The 24,182-nt window shown below is 42.9% G+C and overlaps 1 protein-coding gene across 3 annotated transcripts in view; it reads left to right on the top strand.

Moving 5' to 3' along the window:
• MAP3K4 (mitogen-activated protein kinase kinase kinase 4) overlaps window positions 1–24,182 on the top strand; it is a 502,654-nt gene that overhangs the window by 372,558 nt on the left and 105,914 nt on the right. For 2 of the 3 annotated variants that reach the window (XM_078648713.1, XM_078648715.1), the window contains exons 15-17: window positions 8,806–8,884; window positions 14,372–14,468; window positions 16,652–16,756. In XM_078648713.1, the coding sequence (XP_078504839.1) occupies window positions 8,806–8,884; window positions 14,372–14,468; window positions 16,652–16,756 (281 nt within the window). The remainder of the gene's footprint in view (window positions 1–8,805; window positions 8,885–14,371; window positions 14,469–16,651; window positions 16,757–24,182) is intronic. The other variant, XM_078648714.1, reaches the window with a different exon arrangement.

Genomic DNA, 24,182 nt, shown 5'->3' with positions numbered 1-24,182 from the left:
TGTAAGTCAACCTTATAGACCAGCTATCCTAGTAGCATGGATACGAGCAGTCTAAGGCTAAGACTCTAGAGGGCGTGTTAAGCCAGCTGTTTTACCATCACATTACCCCTTGAACACCCAGTGAAAGGACACCACACAAGTGTTATGAAAATAAACAGTGTATTTATTAGAATCACAACAACCCTGTACTCTTTATGAGGACAGGGTGCTAGGCACACAACAAAACTCTTACGAAAATACTTAAGTTAGCACGTTATACACAAATGCCCGAGGGGCACGAAAAACCATATACTTTAAAAGTGGAATGCGAATTACTAGCAGGTAAGTAACAGTTCTAATAGGCTTTGGAATCGCTAGGACTGGACTAGGGAATCGTTAGATTACTACTAGGAAGCCCAGGGGACTCGGGTGCAGAGTGTGCACTCTCACGCGGGATGCGGGACAAAGTCTATGGAGGCTAGTAAAGGCAAAGTTAGTGTTCACGGGCGAACCCGACCTGGTAGGAAGAAAACGACAGTGGATCCTGACCCTAGGATAGTGAGGCTATGCTGGGACACCGAAGTTACCTAGCCCAGGGGCTGCAGCTGCATAGGTCTGAAAAGACGTCGGGGATCTCGTTGCCGGACCAGGAGCCTGGAAGGAAGAAATTGCTGGCAGGCGACCAGTGAAGAAAAGTTCGATGGATCCAAGCCTGGATCAAGGAAGAAGAAAACCTGAAAGCAGAGGGGACCAAGTTCTTGAATCACTAGCCAGTGATTAAGTGGGCACCAGGATGGCACCGGGCGAAGTCACCGCAGTCAGGTGAGTGGGCGCTGCTGGGCTCTGCAGTCTCTCGGACCAGGAGGCGTTGTCGGCGACCAGGATGGAGGTGCGAGCTGTCCCACGAAGGTTCTTGCTGTCGACGTCGCTGGACCCAGGATTGGGCAACAAGTCTTGGCAAATGCAAGGCCCACGCGGTGGACCTAAAATGGCGTCTTGAGTGGACCAGGAGGGTCCAGGGTACTTCTCCGATGGAGGGAAGCAAGGGCCAGTCTGGAGCAACCAGACCAGCAGCAGAAATGTCGTCGGGCGTCGTCAGGAAGGCCACAAGCCAGCGGGCTAGTAGCCAAACAACGCGGTGAGCAGTAAAAAGCAGAAGGGCCCCACGCAGATCGTGGAGATGCTGGGGGGCTGCTCTTCGGTGCTGGAGCTGCTCAGGGTGGGGGCTTCTCGGACCCCAAAGCACTCACCAGGAATTCACTCGGCGGGCTTGCTGGAAAGAAGTCGTGCAGTCTTGCAGATGGCCGGTCCCTTGAGGTCTCGTCGCACCCACGGTTCTCAGCTGGGCTGTAGAGGTGGGTAGAGGTCAGAGGTGCCAGGGAAGCCGGTTCTCGTCGAGCTGGGCAGTCGGATTCCGGAGGAAGGACTTGCAGCAGTCCGCAGTGTTCTTTAGATGGTGCCTGCGAATGCAGGGTGACTACTCCTTAGTCACAAGGGAGAAATCTTAGGAAGAAGTCTTGAGTTCCTTTCGCAGAAAGTAGTTTCAGGATTCAAAGATGATCTGATTTGGAAGGGGGCCAGTCTCTACCTTTATCCTGTAAAAGGGGGCTGGCACGCGACTAAGTCCTGCCCTATGGGTGGGACTAGGAGGGGGGTGGTTACACCCACTTCCTTGGCGGGCTTTTCCCCAGCACAGGGTCTGGAGTGACCCTGGAACTGGTTCCAGCCAGCCTATGCACAGTGAGCACCGGGGTGCCACGTGCAGTCACCTTCCTCTAAAGCCCTGCCTACCTACAATACACAAAACCCTGTCTGGGACGGTGCTGGCACCGCCCCTGGCAGGAAACCCTTTGTCCTTATCTCCTGCTCTGGGAGGACTCCCAGCAGCAGGAGGGCAGACTTGTGTCTCGGTGGCAGCATCCATTTTGTGGATGCTAAGGCTCTGTCTGACTTTAACCGGGGTTAGGGGTTACATACATGTCGTGTCCCTCTAGAAGGGTGGAATGCTAACCCCGTCGCCAGAATTGGCGAGGGGTTAGTATTCCAATTCGTATGACACCTTACTCGACATGTTTTGATAAAGCGATACCAGAGTTGGCACATAACCGCGAGGATTATAATGCACTTAAGAGTATATGGTATGCGATATCATGGAAACGGCTAAGGGATGGATCCCGAAAGCCGCAGACAGGCTCAGCTCATGCCAGAGCACCATCTCACACGATTCCAAGCACTCTGCCTTCAGGATTGTTAAGGCCTGCCATAGGAGTGACTGATAGGAGATCTGTGTGTCCATTTTTAGGGTTAGATATAGGTATACTATATCTAAAGCAAAGGGTGATTACACCACCTTGCCCCAGCTGTCAAGCAGCCAGTTGTGTCAGATTTGGATGGCCAGCCAGGGGTGGCATAATACATGCTGCAGCCCCTGGTAGGCCCTGGGTACACCTATGCCCTGGGTACCTAAGGCACACTGTACAGGGACTGATAAGGTGACTCAGTATCCAATTTAGATATGTACCTAAGGTACATGGAATCCATTTTACAGAGAGAGCAGTAGGCCTGGGGCCCTGAATAGCAGGGTCCCAGGTCAACTAAGTCAGAAAACCAGCAAAACACCAGGCAAAAAGTTGGGGGCAACCATAGTCAGGGATCAACCTTCCTACACTCGGCCAGACTCTGTCATATCCCAGGCTGCACAACAGAAATCCAAGAATCCTTCTGTTCCCATTTCTACTCCACCTGACAAGGAGGGTAGGAGACTGGATGCCATTGGCAAGAAGTTTTCTGCAAATGCAGTGGCCTCCATTAAAGCTGCTAATTCGTTAGCTATCCTGGCCCGTTACGATAGGCAGATGTGGTCCGATCTGTCTGAATACCTCGAATTGGTCCCTGAAGATCAGCAACCAGAGGTGCGCAGGATTGTACTGGAGGGAGAGAGGGCGGCATCGGAGATCATTGATTGCGCCCTGGATATTTCGAACACCAACTTCAGACAATTGGCAGGAGCAGCAGTACTTAGGCGTCAAGGTTGGCTCCGGGCGACTACTTTCAGGCCTGAGGTCCAAACAAAAATCTTGGACATGGCATATGATGGCGATTCACTTTTTGGAAAGCACATTGATGGCGCTTTACTGGCAATAAAGACAGACACAGAAACAGCTAAATCCCTTGGTACCCTACAATATAAGAGGGGATCCTTTAGGGGAGCAAGAGGCCGTGGTTATTCCTCTAGAGGGAACTATTCCAATCAGCAAAACCGCCAATACCACTCTCAATACAAGCAGCCATACTATCAAGGCTCTTACAGACAGCCTGCCTCTGGATCTTTCTCTCGTCAGGGAGGGAAACGACGCTCAAACAATCAAGGGCGCGATTCCAACAAGCGCCAATGAGCTTTGCCCGACGTCAGCCGTTCATTCTCCCCTTCCCGTGGGCGCCAAAATTTCCGCCTTTTACCAACAATGGCGGACAATAACCTCGGATCAGTGGGTCTTAGATCTTGTCAAGATCGGACATACTCTGGAATTTATACAGAAGCCACCAACAACGCCGCCCAGGGGTCCCCCTCCCCCTCGTCTGGCTGGCGTCCACTTTCAGTACAAGGTTCTTCCATTTGGCCTCAAATCGGCCCCCTGAATCTTCACCAAATGTTTGGCCCCAGTGGCAGCAATGTTGAGGTCCCAGGGAATACAAGTTTTCCCTTACCTCGACGACTGGCTGTTAAAAGGACCATCGAGGGGCTCCGCAAAGGAAGCGGTCAGGAGTTCCCTGTCCCTTTTTTCGAATCTGGGTCTGACTCTCAATGCAAACAAATCTCAGCTTCAACCTCGTCAGCAGTTGACCTTTCTGGGAGCGGTCTTGAACACTTGCCAGTGCAAGGCGTTCTTAACTCAAGAACGGCAGAACAAACTACTGAAACTGGCAAAACAAATATTTGCAAGAAGGTCACTTTCAGTTCGGACATTTGCTTCCCTTCGGGATGTGCTCCTCTGCCATCAGCCTCATCCCTATGGCGAGACTCAGAATGAGACCATTGCAGGAGGAGTTACTTCGTCAGTGGAGGCAAGTCGACGGATCGTTCGACGACCGCATCAAAGTAACTGCCAAAATGAAACAAGCCCTTCTTTGGTGGTCAAAGGCGCCAAATTTGTCACCAGCCCTCACCTTTATGCAAGACATTCCAGAGTTCACCCTGACTACAGACGCCTCCATGGAAGGTTGGGGAGGTCACCTCCAGGACCTTCAGATCCAGGGACGATGGCCTCGTCGGTACCGACAGAAACACATCAACAGCCTAGAGCTGAGGGCCATTTTTCTTTCCCTGCAAGCCTTCCTTCCCAGGATTGCAAATTTGTCAGTGCTGGTGCGTACGGACAATACCACCAGCATGTACTATATCAACAAACAGGGAGGAACAAAATCTCTCACCCTGTCACTGGAGGCCCAGGAGATGTGGGAATGGGCTTTACGCCACGGCATATCCCTCAGAGCAGAACATGTGCAAGGAGTCCAGAACTCTCTAGCCGACAACCTCAGCAGAGCTTTCACGGGCTGTCACGAATGGGAGCTCGAACAACATCAAGTAGAAAGGATCTTTCGGATGTGGGGAACACCGGCGCTGGATTTGTTCGCCACGCAGCAGAACAGCAAATGCCGGTTTTATGCCAGCAGGTTTCCTCAACAGGGGTCAAGGGGAAATGCCCTTTTGATGAGATGGTCCGGAATATTTGCGTACGCTTATCCTCCGATTCCACTCATTCCAAGAGTACTGCAGAAGATGAAGAGGGAGCATTGCACCCTCATCCTCATTGCTCCCCGTTGGCCAAGACAGTTTTGGTTCCAGGAACTTCTTCTGCTCTCTCAGCAGCCTCCACTTCGTCTCATACCGACAGTGTCCATGTTGACGAGAGAGGAAGGCCAGGTCCAACATCCGGATCCTCAATCGCTGCACTTGCACGCTTGGCTCCTGACTTCCTAGAGTTCACGGATCTTAATATCTCCTCAGACTGCAGGGCGATCTTATCACAGGCCCGTGCGCAAAGTACCATCAAAACATATCGTCTTAAGTGGAAACGATTTTGCGTATGGTGTGGAGAACATAATATCCATCCACTTCAAGCTCCTCCAGAAGACATCCTTCCATGTCTGCTGTCTTTAGCCAGGGCTGGACTCGTTTTTTCGTCCATTAAAGTGCACCTGGCGGCGATATCCAGGTTCAGGAAGAGTTCAAACAAACCATCTTTATGCTCATCGTCTTTGGTCAAACAATTCCTTAAGGGGCTATTTCGAGCTTTTCCACCAGTTCGTCCTCCTCCCCCGGAGTGGGATCTTAATATTGTTCTGTCTCAACTTCTCAAAAGGCCTTTTGAACCTATTCACAAAGCGGAGCTAAAGTTTTTAACTTGGAAAGTGGCTATTTTACTGGCTCTCACTTCAGCCCGCAGAGTCAGTGAGATACAGGCCTTCACTATTGCCCAGCCTTTCTTGCAATTCTCGAAAGACTTTGTAACGCTTCGAACTAACCCAAGATTCATTCCAAAAGTACCAACTCAGTTCCATATCAATCAACCGGTCAAACTCAAAACTTTTTTCCCGGATCCTAAAACTTCAGTGGAGAAGGTTTTACATTCTCTGGATGTGAAACGGTGCCTGAAGTTTTATCTTCAAAAAACAAAGGACATCCGCAAATCCAATCAACTTTTTGTTGCTTATGGTCAAGCCACCTTGGGGCAAGCTGTAACGAAAGCAACTATAGCTAGATGGTTGTCTTCTACGATTATTTTCTGTCATGACAAAGTCAACAAACCTTTAACAGGAAAGGTTAAAGCGCATTCTACCAGAACAATGTCAGCGTCAACGGCCCTGTTCGCTGGAGTGACGCTGGAGAACATTTGCCGAGCTGCTACGTGGAAAAGTGTGCACACTTTTACCAAACATTACTGTCTGCAGTCGGCAGTTCATGATGATACAGCAGTTGGAGAAGCAGTTCTGCAGCATCTTCTGCAATAAGGTTAGACTTTTTTCAGTCTTTTATTCTTTATTTGCCTGTTTAAAGCATATCTTTTCATTATCATGTTTTTGCACTACCAAATACTGTCATATGTCCAATGTACTTATGAAGGTTTAGATGCATATGTTGTGTTAATAAGTTTGTGCTCTATTACCTTCCTGGTTGTGTGGGGATGTATATGGTTTATTTTGTCTCCCACCTTCCTCTAACGACAGACGTGATGTCACTGCTTGCTACTCTGATTCAGGCATGTGAATCTATGAAAGATACCCCAATACTGGATAAGAAAACAAGTTACTTACCTGTAACTACGGTTATCCAGTATTGGTATCTTTCATAGATTCACATGCACCCACCCTCCTCCCCGGCAGGGCAGTTCTGTTTTATGGATACTCATTCTCACTTGTGCTGGGAAAATCTGAGGAGAACTGCCTGGGCTAGGAAGGTTCTAGAGGGTGAGGACAGCTGATTGGCTGAGGCTACTATTTCAGGTCTTTTTACATAATGATGTAGATAGGCTGCTAAGTTTTGAGGCCTAGTTAGGCCTTTAGGCTTTTCCAGCCTACTACAAGAAATTTTTAGGCACTGCTATTGTATATATTTTTACCGTGGGACTCCCGCCTCGACGACGGGGAATGATTCAGGCATGTGAATCTATGAAAGATACCAATACTGGATAACCGTAGTTACAGGTAAGTAACTTGTTTTCATCAGCTGCGGCTGAAAAATTGGGACGTATAACATACTTGGTGATGTCGGGCTTGGGGTGAACCCACCTTGGTTAGCAGAACTATACGTTTCTGCAATTTTATTTCACATAGCACCCTTATTTTACAACCTGTGTTTTTCCTATTCTACATCAAGTAGCGAGGAGCTATCAGAGACTGCCTTACTACTTTTTTGTTTGTTTGACGCTGCATACAATCGGCAAAGCCGATCAGTCAAAGAGTGAACTTTATTGGCTTTGCCATAGCTTGTTGTATAACATACTCATAATAAGTGGTATTGTCCTCTAAATTTGATAGACTGCAGTTATGAAACTAGAATGGCAAGGTATTGAATAGCTGTTTGTTCTAATATTGGTAGTCTTCTTCACTGCAGTCTCGCTCCATTCCCACAATTTGGCTGAAGGTGCAGATTTTGCATCAGCATATAAGTGGTAGAAATTGCAGTCACTCACGCAGTTGTAAGAGACAACGAATATTTAACATTCGAACCTTCAGGGAGGGGCCTCAGTAATTCTGTTAGTTTACTTATTGATTTAGCAGATGTAATGTTTCGATCAGATATGTTTTTAGTAGCATGATCTTGGTACACTAGAACAGTAAGAGATGGGTGGATATATTTTAGGTAAACAGCAGTTGTATGGATTAGTTAAGCCAGTTGTATGGTGCGATTGGCGAAGACCAGCACACATTTCAAACTAATGTACTAAACAGACATGAAATGTTCATATTTACAGCAATCTGGGAGAGTAATCATTCTCGTCTTCCGAGGTGCTGTAGATGTTCCTTCAGTGCTGTTTTGAACTCTTGTGGAGAGCATGGATGTCCGGTGGTAGGAGTTTGAGTGTAGAGGTCCTAGAAGTTCCAAGGACCAGAACTTAGAGGCAGCCTATGGTTACTTGGGTGTGACTGTAAGGTTCTGTTTGGTGAATCCTTGGTTTTAGGCAGGTTTATATGTAGGTATGAAGTCAGAGAGGTCATTTAGAGTGAGACTTTTAGCTGCTTTGACAACCAATACCAGTATGAATAGGGTCCAGGTTTTGGCGAGACAGCTGCCTTCGTGGTGGTATGCCTGAGCAAACTGTGCAGTGTTGGACGTTAACATTTATGACCTTGTATACCGCCGTGATAAAGTAATGTCTGAGGGCAAATAGAAGAATACAATAGATCGTCTAGTGAACACTAATGAGTTGAATACCATTTGGATGTGTTGAATGATATCTGTGAGTGTATCTTGCAAAAATGTATAGGACTTGTGCAGTAGCAGCTGTGTTGGTAATAAAGGCTTCCTTTATTATGAATGTGCTGAAAGAACTCCCAAGATTTGTGCCTGAGCAGGCATATTTCAGACAGACAGCAAGACACGGTTGCTGTTGAAAGTATAGTACCACACGTTTATAGTTCACCTTGAGTGAATGTAATGTCATCCAAGGTCAGATAACTGGCCTAGGTGAAGGACTTTAAGACACAAGCACCTACTGTGTACCATCATACAGAAATAACCCACTATACTCTACACAATTGCATTTGGCCTTGTTTGAGGGTTGAAAGGAACATCCTCCACCCATTATAGATACCTCAATTTATCAAAAGCTACCCCCTTCAATTCGCCCTCATACAGCCAATGTTGTTTGGGAATTGATTGCCTCAATTGGAACCCTTCTCTGGACGAAATGCAACCACAGACAAAAGTCTGTATCAAGTTATTTGTGAACACTGCAGTGGACAAATATTGAGTACCGTAACATACTATAAAATCCCTGCGCAATCTAAACGTATACAACGCAGTCGGACGTCTTTACTCTTGAAGGCACCCTGAATGCTGGTTTCAGATTTAATTTTCATGTGGGATGTAAATAGAATTTATAATGCTGCATCTGGTCGGAAAAAAGGCGTTGATTGTATGTTGCCAGAATAAATAATAACTGTAGGAGCTAGTTTGGAACATGCCGTACAGTCTGACGGCAGACAGCACCTGTTGTATCCTCCAGTTCCATCTGCTTTGCAACTCCAGGATCATTTGCTATCCCCAGTTTCAAAGTGATATTTTTCTCACACGATTTTCTTTTCTCTTTGTCTGTTTTGCAGAGTTTACAAGCCCTGATGAATGAATGCATTGGGCATGTGATCGGGAAACCACACAGTCCTATCACCGGTTTGTACCTTGGTAAGGTTGCACCCGTCCCTTTTCTTTTTTATAAACTGGTTCTGAATATTGATAAGAGAGCCTTATTCACATGTCAGGCGCAAAAGATTAGGAGTTTATCTGAAACATTGGTAAGTAAAGTAGTGAACTAATGTCAGCATTGTAGTAGTAGTAGGTGCAACATCGGCTGTGTGCAAGACAAGTATCATTCGGTGTGCATTATTGTGGAGTTGGAATATTCACTGACCAATAAGGGAGGTGCGTTCTTAACTGAGATATTGCTTAAGGCTAGGTCAGCCCCGAGCTTTTGATAAAGGTATCATAATGCATACAATGCCCACTCTTTTGTCTTTTCTCTCCAAAATCAGTATTTTGCGGTACAAAGGATTCTGTGTCCCATTGCCTTGAGTAGCCATTGTTGTTTGTCTCATTACGCCCGCCATATATTGTTCTAAAAGGAACGCCCATCAAACTATTAAAAAACAGTTGCAGACAGGACAAACTAATAGCAGCGTGATCTACAAATGGCGATAGATTAATATTTGCATTAAGAACAAGCACATTGTGCAAGCAGCAAACGTGAGGACTATTTCCAATGTAAACACAAGATTCTACCATTTTTTGCTTATAAGTATAGAGGGTCAGAACTGCACGAAGCTCGATAATTGTGAACATCGTCTATACTACATCAGCGAGCACCATCTATACGGAATCAGTCTTATTCTGGTAGTATATATTTTCTATTGCAGGGTCTTACCGCTAGTAAGTAGGTTTAATTGTATTGAGTGGTGAGCCCTCTAAGTGATATCAAACCTCCTAGGCATTCTCTCACAAATGTCACCCACATACACCAACAGTAAGATAGAAGTTAAGAAACCCCTCTCAAGTTAGACTAATTTTACAACAGGTGTAGTGATAAGGTATGATTATGTTATTTGGGAAGGCAGGTAAACCCTTTGATGTATGGATGATATCCTGCAAGGTGTCTTCGATCTGAAAAACTTTCTGCATAGAAATGTGGCATTTTCAAGCCAGTGACATTTGTTTATCCCTTGAACCGGCAGTCTGAAAATTCCAAAAGGCCAGTTTTTGAAGTCTGTTGATTTGCAGAAGACCTCATTGTGGACAACTACCGTAGTTTGAATGAGAAATAATGGTCTTTTTATTACAGTGATTTTTCTATTCTTCAGTACGATTGCCTTGGTTGGTTTTATGAATATGCTGGTAGTTAGCAACTCGTATGCTTTGGAGGAAATCTGATACACATTTATAGCATTTAGAGCCCAATTATTTACTTTGAAAGAACATTATTTTAATGAAGGAATCTGAAAACTGTTTTTTTTGTCTTGAACTGTTGTATATGGTACAGAAAAATCTTTGCTGAGAGGTGTCAGTGCCATTCACCTTGTTACAGTAAATCTTGAACATTATCATTATTGTTTTCATGCCAGAAAGTCAAGGGTCCTGAAACCTATGTATATCTGATAAATCAGCTCTGTCCAAAGGGGGCAGGGATGAATAGGAGATTTTAATAATTGCAGTTTTATTGTTGGCCAGGGGCTATACATAACAGAATTATAGATGGCTAAAAAATTAATTGCAGGGATATTTTCACCTCCGGTTTTGCTCTTCTTGTCTGTTTGATATCACTTAGAAACCTATGCTTAAAAACATGCATGTAATTCATTGTTACCCATCTATAATTCTATATGTTATTATACCCTGGAAATTGCTGGGTGCACAAAGATTTCTTCTGCAGGTTCCTTAACCAGTAAGATGTTTTTATAACACAGTCTGTTTGTGACTACTTTTGTAAGCCAGAACAGACTTACTATCTTATTTGTTCTCATTGCCAATTTCTTTTGAGACAGAGTGCTTAGAGGTAAATACCCTGACTGTCAGATTCCAGGGCAGCATAACCGTCAGAATATGGGGACTGAGTCCACACATCATCTGAGTATGTAGTATGTTGGTCCAGTTCCTATCTAGCTCACATTGCCCCATCTGAACCCCTAACCTTCCCAGGGTAGCAGATTTTATCTGCAACCTCAGAACATGACAACTCTAATTCCCCAAGAAAATCGGGGAAACGGATCTATCCTTTCGTTGTTACTCAGGTATGCCCAAGGAAGACACAAGAAAAGTACAAATTGATTTTTCAAACATTGATTGAAGCAGTTGTATTCTTGTGTAAAAAGCATGAGCTGCAATTATTATTAGCATGAAACAAAGAATTGCAACCTGGATTACAAGAATGGTGAAAAAGATCAACAGTTCAACCATGATAACATTGTTCTGTAATTATATAATTATGTTCATACTTGTACTCCTATCAAAATCTGTCTACACTATCAAGAGCATAGTAGAAGTACCCTCTACCATATCTCTTGGGGAAACCCAATCCCCTATAAGTTTGTATGATGTATCAGGCGTAGAGCAGGCTACTGTCCTTTGCAGGATGAAGGCTAGAGTCAGCAAAGCTGCATTTTAGTCACAATGCACAGCGTTCCAGGATTTGGCTCAAAGGCGGTTTATATAATAAAAGCAAGGTCCTCATCATGTGATTGTTTGTCTTGAGACTCAGAGCTGTCTCCAACCGAACAATCAAATTCAAGGGCATCACATCCAATGTTCCTAGCCTTAGGCAGAGTGTACAAGCAACATGATAAAATACTTACTAGGAAATGTGCTGCATGCAGAATAATTTCTGAGTATATTATCATGTGAGTGCAAACATTATGACAATTGACTGATAGAACAAAATAAAGATATATTATCACAAGTAATAAATATAACCGTTCAAAAGCAAAGACCTTAGTGTAAACCCATTAACCATAAATGGATAGAATATTATCAAAGTACTCACAGATTTATAAAAGAACCCCATACATGGTGAAAATGAACCAAATTGTCAGTTAGTATATAGATCATTTTCTCAAAATGAGCTACATCGAACATATCTTTAAGCCATGAGTGAAGGGTCGGAATAACATTGGCCCTCCAAAAATGTTAAATGTTAATTTTCACTAAGCTAATAGCAGTAGACAGCCATTTAAAAGCATGGGCGGAAGTTCGGAAGTATCATGTAAAAGGTGACACATTTTTTGAGAGGGAGAGACTTTAAGTTACCGTGTCAGTTGATACCTTGAATAGGTAGCAGAGACTTAAGATAACACATGTTGGTAAAATGTTATTCTCATTCCTGTTAGAGGGATGAGAATCTAAAAGTCACTCCAGAGTCAAATATCACTTCTTGAGCTGTCATAATGTCCCTCCTCTTAACCCTGTGAACTTGATCAAGGCAACAGTTTCCCAAGTTTTTCAAGGGTTGAAGGGGACTTGATAATTTGCAATACTTTTGATATTTTCCCATATAGTATAACAAAAGAGCGACTAGCATCAGGAGGAAGAAAAAAAGGTGACTGAATCAGCTTTGATGGACTCAATTGCAGGGCAGCTCAAACAATATTGTACATAATTTGGGTATTCTAAGACAGTGATAGTGTCCGAATGTGCAGCTGTTACTGTTGATTATTTATTTATATGTATTATTTAGGTATTTTATAGATTGCAGACCTAGTCTTAAGGGCAAGGGAGCACTTTACAGAGAACAAAATTGATGAATCAGAAAGCAAGTAACAATAATGTGGTCGGGGGGCATTAGAGATAGGACAGGTGCGAATCAGACAATGGAAAGAAGTGGCATGGACTAGACCAGGAAGGTTTTTTGAACAAATTAGTTTTGACGTCTTTTCTGAAAGACAGGAGTTTTTTCTCATGGCATTAGTGATGGAATTTCAGATTTTGGAAGCCAGACAGTAGGAGGCTTGATAAGCAGTTTTCACTTTTTGTGGAGGTGGTTAGTTTTTTGGTCTCCCCCAGTGCTTAATTTGTAAAAGATTGAGTGCCGATGCCCAAAGCTCTGCTCTCAAAAGTCTGAAGTGGAAATAAATAAATGCTGGCTGGGCCTTGTAAATGAATGGCGAAAGCCCCAACTGGTTCAAATGAAGCACTGGTCTTGCCTACCAAGGCAGACTTAACCTGGGCTCACAGCCCAGCATTACTTATCACTGGTTGGCTTTATTGTCATTCTCCTTTGCTTGCTTTTTATTCAATGGCTTGCTTTCGTCATCTTGTGTTTGTCCTTCCCCTGGATCATAGCCTCTTTGCGATCTCTTGTTTAACTGACTTGCATCTTTCCACTGCTCACAGTTAGGGAACACATGCACTCCACGACATTACACATGTTTTCCAAACCTCTCCCTCATTTGCTGCTTTCCTCGACCCCCCCATGCTGTGTTGCTCCCAAACCCGCCCAGCTAGTCTGTAAAAGCACAGCAACAGAGATACTTTTGCTAGGGTATGACTGAAGACAGACTTAAAGGATTTTTTTTTTTAACTTTCTTCAGTCCACATATTATGTGAAGGCACACGGTTTGTCTTGCAAAGTTTTTTATGGTGTTGGAAGAAGGGCCACCTGCTGCACTCACTGAGCTTGCGTCTGAGGCAGAAGGTGTACTTAGAATGGCATTTCTCTTGGAGGCCCATAAATTAGATCCCCTGTTACTTCACTTCTACAGGAAAAGGGGCTGGATCCTGTGGAAAGTACATTAGACCTTGGTAAATGTTCCCCATTACATTCTGACACATTCTTATTCTTTTTAAGTCCTTTTGAGAGTTTCCAAAGTGTAAAGATTTGAAACGTAACCCTTGCCTTTAATACTATTGAAACATTGAATTCAGTTGACCGTTTTGAGATACCATAAGGTGTGAATTTGCATTTCCTGCAGCATACTGAAATATTTTTGTCTTTAACTTTTTTAAACAATATTTTACAGACAAGCATCGGCCACGCCAGCATCCCAGCACTCATGTTCTAAAGTTGAGAACTATTGTCTTTGCTAGAGCTTGTAATCAAATGTGAACACCTTATTCACACTTTAGGAACTGTTTGGCCAGGAAATCTGATCCAGATGTTCAGTTTAGCTCCAAGATCAAACGTACGTGTAAAACCAGTAAAAAGCTACATAGTTTTAACATGCAATATAATCATTAAAAAATAGCAAACAAGCAAGGAGAAAATGTATACACATAATGATTGGTGCATCATAGCAGCAGTGTATTTACTTGGAGACCAGTGATGACAGTGCACCGTGCTACACAGGCATGCAGAATTCCCACATAGGTTTTAATTTTAGCTGCTCTAATTTTACTTGTTTTCAAAGAAAAGGAATATGTTTTGACTTAAATAAAAAAGCCATATTCTCCATTTACCTGCACAGAATCAAGTCATAATAAAAGACCTCTCAATTAATCATTGTTCATCAACTAATGGCTCAGAACTCCCCCAAGACGTGTCCCTATAAAATTGAACTCTTTTGGCAGGAAGGTATTTGTATTCTAAACCATGCTCGCTTTAAAGAGAAACTGGTGTACTCTTTATGACCTATCTGAATTAAATGCTTCCAGTTGAATAATGTATGTCTTTCTGCTGTCTCTTGTACCCAGGTACCCAGCGGAACAGTCCACGTCCGGTGAAGATGCCCCGATGCCACAGTGATCCTCCCAACCAGCCCCTCATTATCCCAATGCCTGAAGGCTGCAGGTATCTTGCACACACTCACGCTGGCTTTAATGTGGCTGCTGGGCACGTCTTGCAGGGCTACCTAAGTCTCCTGAGTTACATCAGTGAATGAAACCATATGATTTGCTTGTTCATTTCTCTATCCATTTCCCCCATGCAGTAGGTCACGGGTGTCCAGAGTATATCTTGGAGAGTCGGATCCATGACGGATATTTTGGTTAATCATTGACTGCATCAATGAGTTCAGTTGTGATTCACTCTATGTAAATTAATCTTAATGTGTGGATCCGCAAAATGTGGTGTGGACCCAGCCCTCCAAGAACCTACTTCGACTCTCCTGACATGGGTGGTTTTATGGTCCATTTCCCTAACCTCTAATTGTTTGGCTTGTCCTCTATCCTATATGAAGGCTGACGTTTGTTGCACTGGACAGTTCACTGTGGGTTTCGGTTTGGCTCTGGTGTGCTGAATAGTTCACTTAGAGTGGTAACTTTAATGCTTAGCTCACATATTTTCATTTAAAAGTTTCTTTTAAATTGGGCGTCAATTGAAAAAAAGTTTGTATCTTCAGTTCAAAACACATGACTTAAGGCATGGCTAAATCTGACAAAACCATTACTCAATGCCGTTAAACAGCTTTGTACAATACTAAGTCCTGTTCATTGAGTGCAAATATTTAAATTATGAGGGTGCATAAAAAATATAGTTCCATAAATCCCTCTAATCACTAAACAGGGTTAGGAACCCACAGATACCAGGTCCCTCAGTCCTGAACCACAAGCAAATATAAATGTGCACTTATATATCCCTACAAGGAAGGCCGTGGTGCGCCGGATATCACTACTGAAGTCTGTGCCTAGCTAGTCAAAATTGAGCCCTTGCTCTTCCCAATAGCCCGTACAATCAGTCTCCTCGACTGGAAGGTGGCGTGGACACAATTATGCACATTTTTACACAGCCACCGTAGAGAAGATCGCCAGCCTTTCATTTCTCCCAGGCTTCTAGCTATTGCAAAAGTAGTGTCCCCTAAAGTCCAAAATCATTTCACTTCCCGAAACCTGACGAGCTCGGTTGAGTAAATATGGTTGGTGCATTGACAACCTATTTCCCTCTGGAATCACACCCACCATTCTTTCCCCGTCAGTTTCACCAGTGGGTAAGATATATTTCGTAGAGGTCAAACTTTCTAAGGGGCTGTAGTGGCTTCCAATGAGTTCTCCATTTGTGAATCACCCGCAGACAAATGGAAGCCTACATAGGAAACATTTTCCTTCAGGATATTTAAAAAGCAAGACCAAAACTCTCAGAGAAAACGACACAGTAACAGAATAGTTGCTCAACCAGAAAACCCTTGTCATTAGCCTTGTCCATAAGCAGAATGTCAAAGGGCAGGATTTTATAACCAACCTGTCAGATGAACACAAAGGTATCACTGGTGTTGCTGAGACAATGTGTGAGTTAACTAGTTTTCTGCATGCCTTCTCTCTTGGTTCTATTTAGGAGTTTTGTGTTAGGCATGGCTTGTTTATTTGTTTCATGCTCTAGTAATGCGCTGGTATCTTTGTAAATGCATGTAAAGTAAAAAAAAACATAAGAAGGCATGGGTATGGTTATTCCTTCGGTACTTGCTTACAATCCCTCCCTTTCTTGCTTTTTCAACCTCTACTGTTTGAGACCGGAAACTGTGGCTTAATTTCGCTGTTGTAATTGCTGTGAACGTTTTATCACTTTGCAAAATGAATATTAATTTGATAAAGTAGCCCCGCACATTTGATTCAATAAACTTAACTGGTAAACATCCTGAGAGATGAATCAAGAAAAAGACCCTTCTTTTGTCATACCTGTTTAAAAAGAGACGCAAGAACGTGGTCACCTACATCCAGTTCGAATTGGAAAAAGTTTTTAAAAGCTGCAGCACAAAACCTTTCAAAGTTGCACGGTACATATGTCTAATTTGATCCATAATATTTTAAGATAATGAAGAGGTGGAGATTTCATTTGGATATATGCCCTTTGCGTTTTGTTTGCGTGTTTCAAGAAAACTATCTTTAAATTATAATATTTTCTTCACATTTAAGTGATCATTCCAGAAACCTGCAAGATAAATTATCAGTACTTGGTTTGTTGAGCTAAAAGTGCAGCACATCCACCTGTTTCCTCCCCTCCTTCATTGTTCTTTCCTGAAGTTTCTCTTCTCATCGCAGCAATCGTGAGGTGAGGAACCACTCCGGCACGGCAGTCGGTCGCCCCGCTGCCATCGGTAGCGACCCGGCTCCACACAAATCTGTCAACAGTGCGAATGATGCCAGGTAGTGCCACTCCTTAATCACCACGGGGGTCATTTGTCAATTCACATCACTCATTCGGCGGGAGGGGAGAGAGACAACACTGAAGCTGCAAGCCATCCAAAGTCTTTTTTAAAGATGTTTAAATATCTTCCACAGATTTAATGATCTGGCCTTTCCATAGTTTCCTAGGGGTTAATCCATCAGACATACTTGAGAAAAGTCATGTCATGTGTGTGTGATGGGAGACAAATAGATACAAAGGCCTTGCACACTCATTACAACTTAATTAGTGTTGCCTGTTTGCATAATGTTTCATTTTGCAGGATGTACGCACAATATAAACTCAAAGCGCCCTCTCCCGCCCAACAGGCCACGATTGGAGGAGACATAGCCTCTTATCACCAGGGTGTCTTAATCAGCCAGATTAAGAAATATACCACCTCTAGAAGTGGTGGTTAACATACCTTTTGCCCATCTCTGAATCCATATTCATAGAACTCCAAAATTAGCAATGGAGGTGGTGCCAAATGTAAGCGGCAAAGCACCTGTAAAACTATTTCCCATGCTTTATGGCGAACTTTGGTAGTAAGAATATGATTTGCAGAAGTACTTCAATTTAGCTCCACCAACAGCACTGCATTGCAAGTAGATATGCAATGTGGACGTGGTGCTATTTCACATTCTTAGCAATTTCTTGGTAAATCAAAAAGGGAGCTGCTGCTGTCGTGTAAAGTAGCAAAAATGAAATTTAAATATGTATGTTTGCTTACCTAAATATTGTGAAGCCAACCGGGGTAGCAGAGGAATGCTGACCAACATGTGCTAGCCCACGGATGCAATTCAGGGTTATTTGTAATCAGATAGGGTATCTGTAGGTACGTGTAGTGTAAGAGAGATAGTACTTTTGAAGAGTTGGGTCTTTAATGTATTCCTGAATTGTAGAAGGAGACGGTAGGTGTAGTTCTGGTGTTGGCTGGCTTATTATTCCAGATCCTGGAAGTGTAGATGGAGAAAGTATGCCAACTGTGTTTTCTTTCTTATAATTCCTGGTTTTGAGTCTTGCAATGCCCTAACATTCATTGTGGCACTGCCAGTATGTCAAGCATCTGAACCCTAGTGGAATTCCCACCACTGGGTTAGATAGCAGTGACAGAATGATGTATACCCGCAACCTCATGTTATCTCGGGAAGTAGAAGATCATTGATTAGGGCTATGGAATTGGTTGCCGAATAGGAATTTTCCATTGACTTTGACCATCCGCTTTAGAAATACATTTGGAAATATTGTACACTTGGGGATGATACTTCTTCTTTCTAGGTCACAGTATCCTTCATGTGACATGACACATAATTGTCAGAGTGCTTGCGTTTAGTCGTCAGGTGCTTCTGTGAGTGCCTGATCAACCTGAGCTTCATCCCCAGTCATTAAGAAACACCTGTAAAAGATTTGTTTTGAAAATGATTCAAATGTATAAGTGCAAAGAAGGAATCAATGTAAGTGCTTCGGACTAACTCACGATATCAGGGTGATCTTACACAGTTAACAGGAAACTCAGTAACATTTCCTGCTAGCTACTTTAAAAAAACGTTCCTTCAAGCACATACTTCTGCTTAAAAGAAGCAGTACACGAGTAATCCCCATTTGAGGTCTCTTAATATAAAAAGCACTTCCCTCTACTGACACATTCTTATCATCTCTTAGCTTCAGCATTTTATTTACAGAGGCCGATGCCCCTGTCATAGTGGTTTGACCTGTTGCAATCTGATGGATATTAGCATCTTTTCCTTGTAAGAGGGCTCATGGTTTTTACCAAGTTAAGAGAGTGTAAGAAATCTAGCATATGGTGCTCGTAGAAGCCTTGTGCTCTATTGCATCTCCTAGCCGCCTTTTGGGGTTTATGCGCCATGCATCTTGTACTTCATCACAATGTCAGATGCGCCACTTGCGTCTTGCAGCAGTTTGTAAACAAGAAGAAACATTTGCAATTTAATTTCCTATAGCCAGAAAGACATGTACTCTGTGGTGCCCTGGGTAGGAGTTCTCTTAGAAATTTAATCTTATGTGTGACCATGTAAACTTGATGTTAGTCATAAAGAGACATCATCTGTTGCATGTGTTTCTCAGGAGTCTTGGGTTGCCGGGTAAACCACAACTTTGTAAACCAAGTCTGAATGAATGTTAAAAGTATCTCACAGTGTTTGACAAGTGATGCATGCCTAACCACAGCTAACAGTTTGCCATGAGCAGTGTTGCATATCAAGCAAAAAATAAAATGTCTGGTGCATGTACTAAAGTCATCTAATTTTTTCAGTGCATAAAAGGGAAAAGGCAGCTGCCAGTTGCATTCACACCCTATTTTGGTATTCTTACCAGTCATTGGATGCATGTGTTGTTACACTTTTATTTTGCAGTTCTTGCCTGATATATATTTTCTAATCCTGACTAGCCTAGTTTGATTGTGTCCGGAAATTAGTCAGTCATATTGTGCACATTTTAAGCTACCTAATCTTTTCATGAGATGGGCTAGAGCACAGTTGTTAGAAATATGGTTTCTGGTTGGCAGAGGTATGGACCATGTCCTAGCAGGAACCATAATCCTAGTCAGGGTAAGCTAGATACACACTAAAAGGTCAATACTGCTCACCCTATGGTATTTTGGCACAGAGCAGTTCCTAAAGAGGCAACGTGTAAAGTATTTGTGCAGCACATACACACACACACACACAGTAACACAATGCCAACACCACAAAATGACTCACCAAAGGCTTAGAAAAATAGACTATAATTTTATGAATAAATCAAGACCAAAATGACAAAAATTCAATAAGTAGAAGTTGAGATGTCAATTTGTAAAGAATAAAAAGAGTTCTAGCACCTAAGGGGATTATCTGGTTGGGCTGGACCGGGGAAAAGTCAATATTTCAATCTGGCCGTGATGGAGCGCAATCCGGGGACAGGAGCCACACAGGCCTGGTGAACAGAGTACCTTGATCGTGTTTGCAACATTGAGAGGTGGTGTGCAGACAAGCCACGTGTCTATGTTGAGCCTTGCAGTCAGGGGGATGCTTTGATTTTCTTCACGCAGTGGAGGAGATGCGGCAGGTCCGTTGAACGAAGCGCTGGTTTTCTAGTGCAATGCTTCTGATTTTGATGCGATAAGTTCATCCACGCTGGAGGACGATGCATCGATCATCTCCATACAGTGGCAGGAATGGTTTCGTTCAGAAGTGGTGGTTCCAGGCATGATGTGGCAGTTTTGAGTGCAATGCTAGGATTTTACTCCTGCAACAGGATTGATGCTCAGACAGGAGATGTGTCGATTCCTCTGGTGCAAGTATCTGGGTCCACTTCCAGTGAACTAGGCACAGGAGCTGGGGTAGAGGCTTTGATAGCCCTGAGTTTCAAGCAACAAGAGGCAAGCCAGCAAGCCCTTTGAGATCACTTCAATTGCAAGGCAGAGTCCAGCTCTCCTCAGCAAGGTCAGAGAGCAGCAGGGCAGCACCGCAGAAAAGCGAGTCTTCCAGTTCAGCAGCCCAGGACAGTGTCTGTCCTTGATGCAGCACAGCAGTTTTTCTGACAGAGTCCAGTTGTAGGTCCAGACGTGTCTGATTTGAGGGGGGCAGAGACCAGTTCTTATACACAGTAGTGCTTCTGAAGTGGGGGTGACTTCAAAGAAGGGTCTTTGAAGTGCACAGAAGCCCTTTCTTTTCCGCCTCACTCCAGACTATCAGTAGTAATCAGCACTTTGTGTGGGCACAGAACACTACCTATTCAGGTGCAATTGTCAGCTCCTCCCATCCTTCCTTCCCAGGAAGGCCTATCAGAATGCAGATGAATGCTCAGACACACCTAACCTTTCTGGCTATCTAGAGGGAAAGCACAAAGTAAAGCTGTCATGCACTCCAGACGTGTATTGGACTCAGGCTGCAGACATGCAGACCAGTGCGAGCAGAGCAATGTCCACTTTCTAAAAGTGGCATTTCTAAAACAGTAATGTTAAATCCAACCTTAGCAGTAAATAGATTTATCATTACCATTCCAAAGATATAAAATATGCCAAAGCTGCTCCTTTCTAATCAGGAATTACAACTTAAAAGTGTATTAAGGAATTCCTAGTGTTAACCTATGAGAAGAGCAGGCCTCACCTTTAGTGAACAATTAATGTGGTTGTTAAGGCACTACCAGGACATGCAAAACTAAAAAGTATATGTTGTAACTTTTATTTACACATCACCCTGCCCTATGGGTTTCTTAGTGCCTATCTTAGGGGTTGACCTATGTGTACTGGCAGGCATGAGGCAGAAGGTTTAAAAGGCTACTTGTGTGAGTGACACAATCAGTGCTGCTGGCCAACTAGTAGCATTTAATTTACAGTTCCTGGGTATATAGTATACCACTTTATAAGGGATTTTCAAGTGAACTAAATATGCCAATTGTGTATACACCATTGTTACCATGTTTAGTAGAGAAGCACATGCACTTTAGCAGTGGTGAAGTGCTCAGAGTCATAAGGCCAACAAAACCAATCAACAAAAAGATGAGGTGAAATGCAAAACGTTTGGGGGGACCACACTAAGGATGCCAGGTCTGACAACAGTGACTTTTGACTACCACATAAGTAACTGCACCAGAGAACTGTGAAGTAGGTGTTGACTACCAGAGCTACTTCATGCCACTCATTACCGACCATATGGCTCATAAAGTTAGGCACACACCACAGAATATGCTGTGATCTGAAGGTCATTAGTTTGAATCGTTTACGGTCGACCAAACTTTGCTTCCATCTAAGGATGGTAACTTGACTACAGTGAAACTTGGTAATCTTAGCAACCTTTATTTATACAAACATCAGAAGTGACATTGATTCCTACATGAAAAAGCGGCACCCTCTACACAAAAGTACTTAGGGAGTGCAGTCCTCGCTGTTTGTACAAATTGTGTATGAGTATTCCCTAAATGTTCACATTTTATTTTCAATGTATATGTTTTTTGGCCAAGTCACAAAGGCATGTAAAAGTACTTAAAGTGATAAAGGAGTACACATTTATATACTCCAAAATAGCTTTTTAAAATATGCTCCCCAATAATTCCAGTGTCCTGGTGACAGTCGGAGCACATCAGCTTATTGGCCGAAATAGAAAGAAACTTCAAACTGAGCAATACGAAGTACAAGCAAGAATAAGACTGTATTTTCCACTAACTAAAATAGACCAAAATGTTTTATTTTATTGTTTCCCAAACTGTGGGTCACAAGCCAATTTTTGAGGAGTCATGAAAGTCCAAGCAATAATGCCTTTAAACACTGTATTATTAAACATGTCACATTTGCTGTGCTTTAAAGAACGAGGTCAACGGTCAAGTTATGTATTTCGACAAACTGCTGCTTATTTTTTATCATAGTGTTGGGGTTTACAAACTCCTCTCAGTTTGCACTAAAATAAAGAAAAGTAAAGTGACTTGTGTGATGATCTTGCTGGGATACAGACAGTGTGAACAGAAAGACTATTAGATGTCTTTTTTGTAACACACTACCAAATGTAAATACCTGTAAATTAATTGTACACATTCAGCAGTTAGGAAAGCAAAAATGAAGCCCTTTTTTGTAATTGTGAAATGTGATTGAAGAAATCAATTTTCAAAAGATCAAAACAAATCAAGACACTTTACCTGGTGAAGCACACATGATTAAAAAAACTACTGAAACCAGATTTCCACACATTATCATTCATGTGCCATATAGATTTTCCAGTAAAGTTGTGTGCCTGTAGAAATGTATTGCCCATTTAAGTAGAAAATGTGCTGTCTGTAAATGACAGTGCGCTACTACACAATATTTACGTTGCATAATAATATTGCCTGCCTCATTGCCATTAAAGTTAAATGGGTTGCGAAAGTTTGTCATTCTATAAAGTGGGTCGTGGTTCTAAAACGTTTGGGAAGCAGTGCTCTATTTAAAAAAAAAAAAGGATTCAAGTACTATACCCGGGAGTAACAAGAGACCCAAATATTGTAGCTAAATTGTTTTGCGTGCCTTGTCCACCAATTGTTTTATTCACTAAGCACAGTCTCGGTAAACGCTGTTACATTTGTCACAAGTTCATAAAATGTTTTATATGACGAATAAAGTATGCATAAATACAGATGGTTTTTATTGACAGACAATGAGAGATGTGACCATGACAATTATGAAGCAGTTTTACTATCAAACACATTGGGACTCATTATGATGGTGGTTGGACAAGCTTCTGACCACCATCGTTTCGGGCTAGAGACCATTCAGCAAGGAGTCGGTAGGCCCAACTGCCCAACTATGGTACTACCACCCGTTTTCTATTGCGGCTTGTGCTGCTGCACGAAAAAGGGCCACAGCACAAGTCGCAATGGAAAAAGGGATGTTTTAAACATCCATGCACCGTGTGCCTTGAGCCTGTCGGAGGCAGCGGTCTTTACCTCTGCCCGCTGCACTCCGACCACCAGCATCATATTCTGGCAGTCGTACCGCTGCCCTAGATGTTGGGCAGACCGCTGCATGACATCGGAATCGAGCCCATAGTCAGCATTGTGCAAAAATGAAAAAGTGAGTCAACAATGTAACAATATTTGGGATCAGAGCATATGCATGAAACTCTGTAAAATAATTGTTCCATCTGTGCCTCTCAGGCATACATATACAAACAGATGACTTTAAAATTGAGCATGCTTTGCTTAAATTATGAGGAAAAAAGGGGTGGAAACCCCAATATTTATTTATTTATATTTTACAATTTGTAAAGCGCAACTTTTACCCGTGGGTGTCTTGGCGCTATGACTCAACTCATTGTCCCAGTAGGAGCATTATCAAGATTATTAAAAAATAGTGCAGTTAGTAGGAAGGTTATTGGTCAAACAACCAGGTTTTCAGCAGTTTTCTAAACTGAAACAGTGAAGGGGTAGACCTTATCGCCATCGGGAGCGTGTTCCAAAGTCTGACAGCAGTGTTTGTGAAGCATCTATCACCCCAAGAGACAGTCCTAGTTCGTGGCACTGTCAGCTGGAGAAGATGTTCCGATCTAAGTGATCTGCTAGGGTGATATAGAATAAGTTTCTGTTTAAGAAACACCTGGCCAAGACCATGTAATGCCTTAAAAGTCAGGCATAAGGTTTTAAATCTGATCCGGTTTCTTACAGTTAGCCAGTGGTAGCTCCTGATTACCTGCTTAATGGATTTATATCTGGGGGTGCCAGACAGTAGCCTTGCTGCTACGTTTTGGATTAGTTGTAATTTGGCCACCACCCGAGATTGAGCATTCACAAATAGTCCATTGCAGTAATCCAAAGATGAAAGCACCAAGGAGCTCACCTCCGTTTTCTTCGCGCTATCTGGAAGAAATGGCAGGATTTTTTTCAGGAGTCTAAGTTTGTGAAATGCGGAGGATGCTATCTGATTAGCATGGTTAGAAAAATTAA

This window comes from Lissotriton helveticus, chromosome 6 (assembly GCF_964261635.1).
Source record: "Lissotriton helveticus chromosome 6, aLisHel1.1, whole genome shotgun sequence".
In the NCBI taxonomy this organism is placed as follows: Eukaryota; Metazoa; Chordata; class Amphibia; order Caudata; family Salamandridae; genus Lissotriton; species Lissotriton helveticus.
This window is presented reverse-complemented; position numbering and strand designations above follow the sequence as displayed.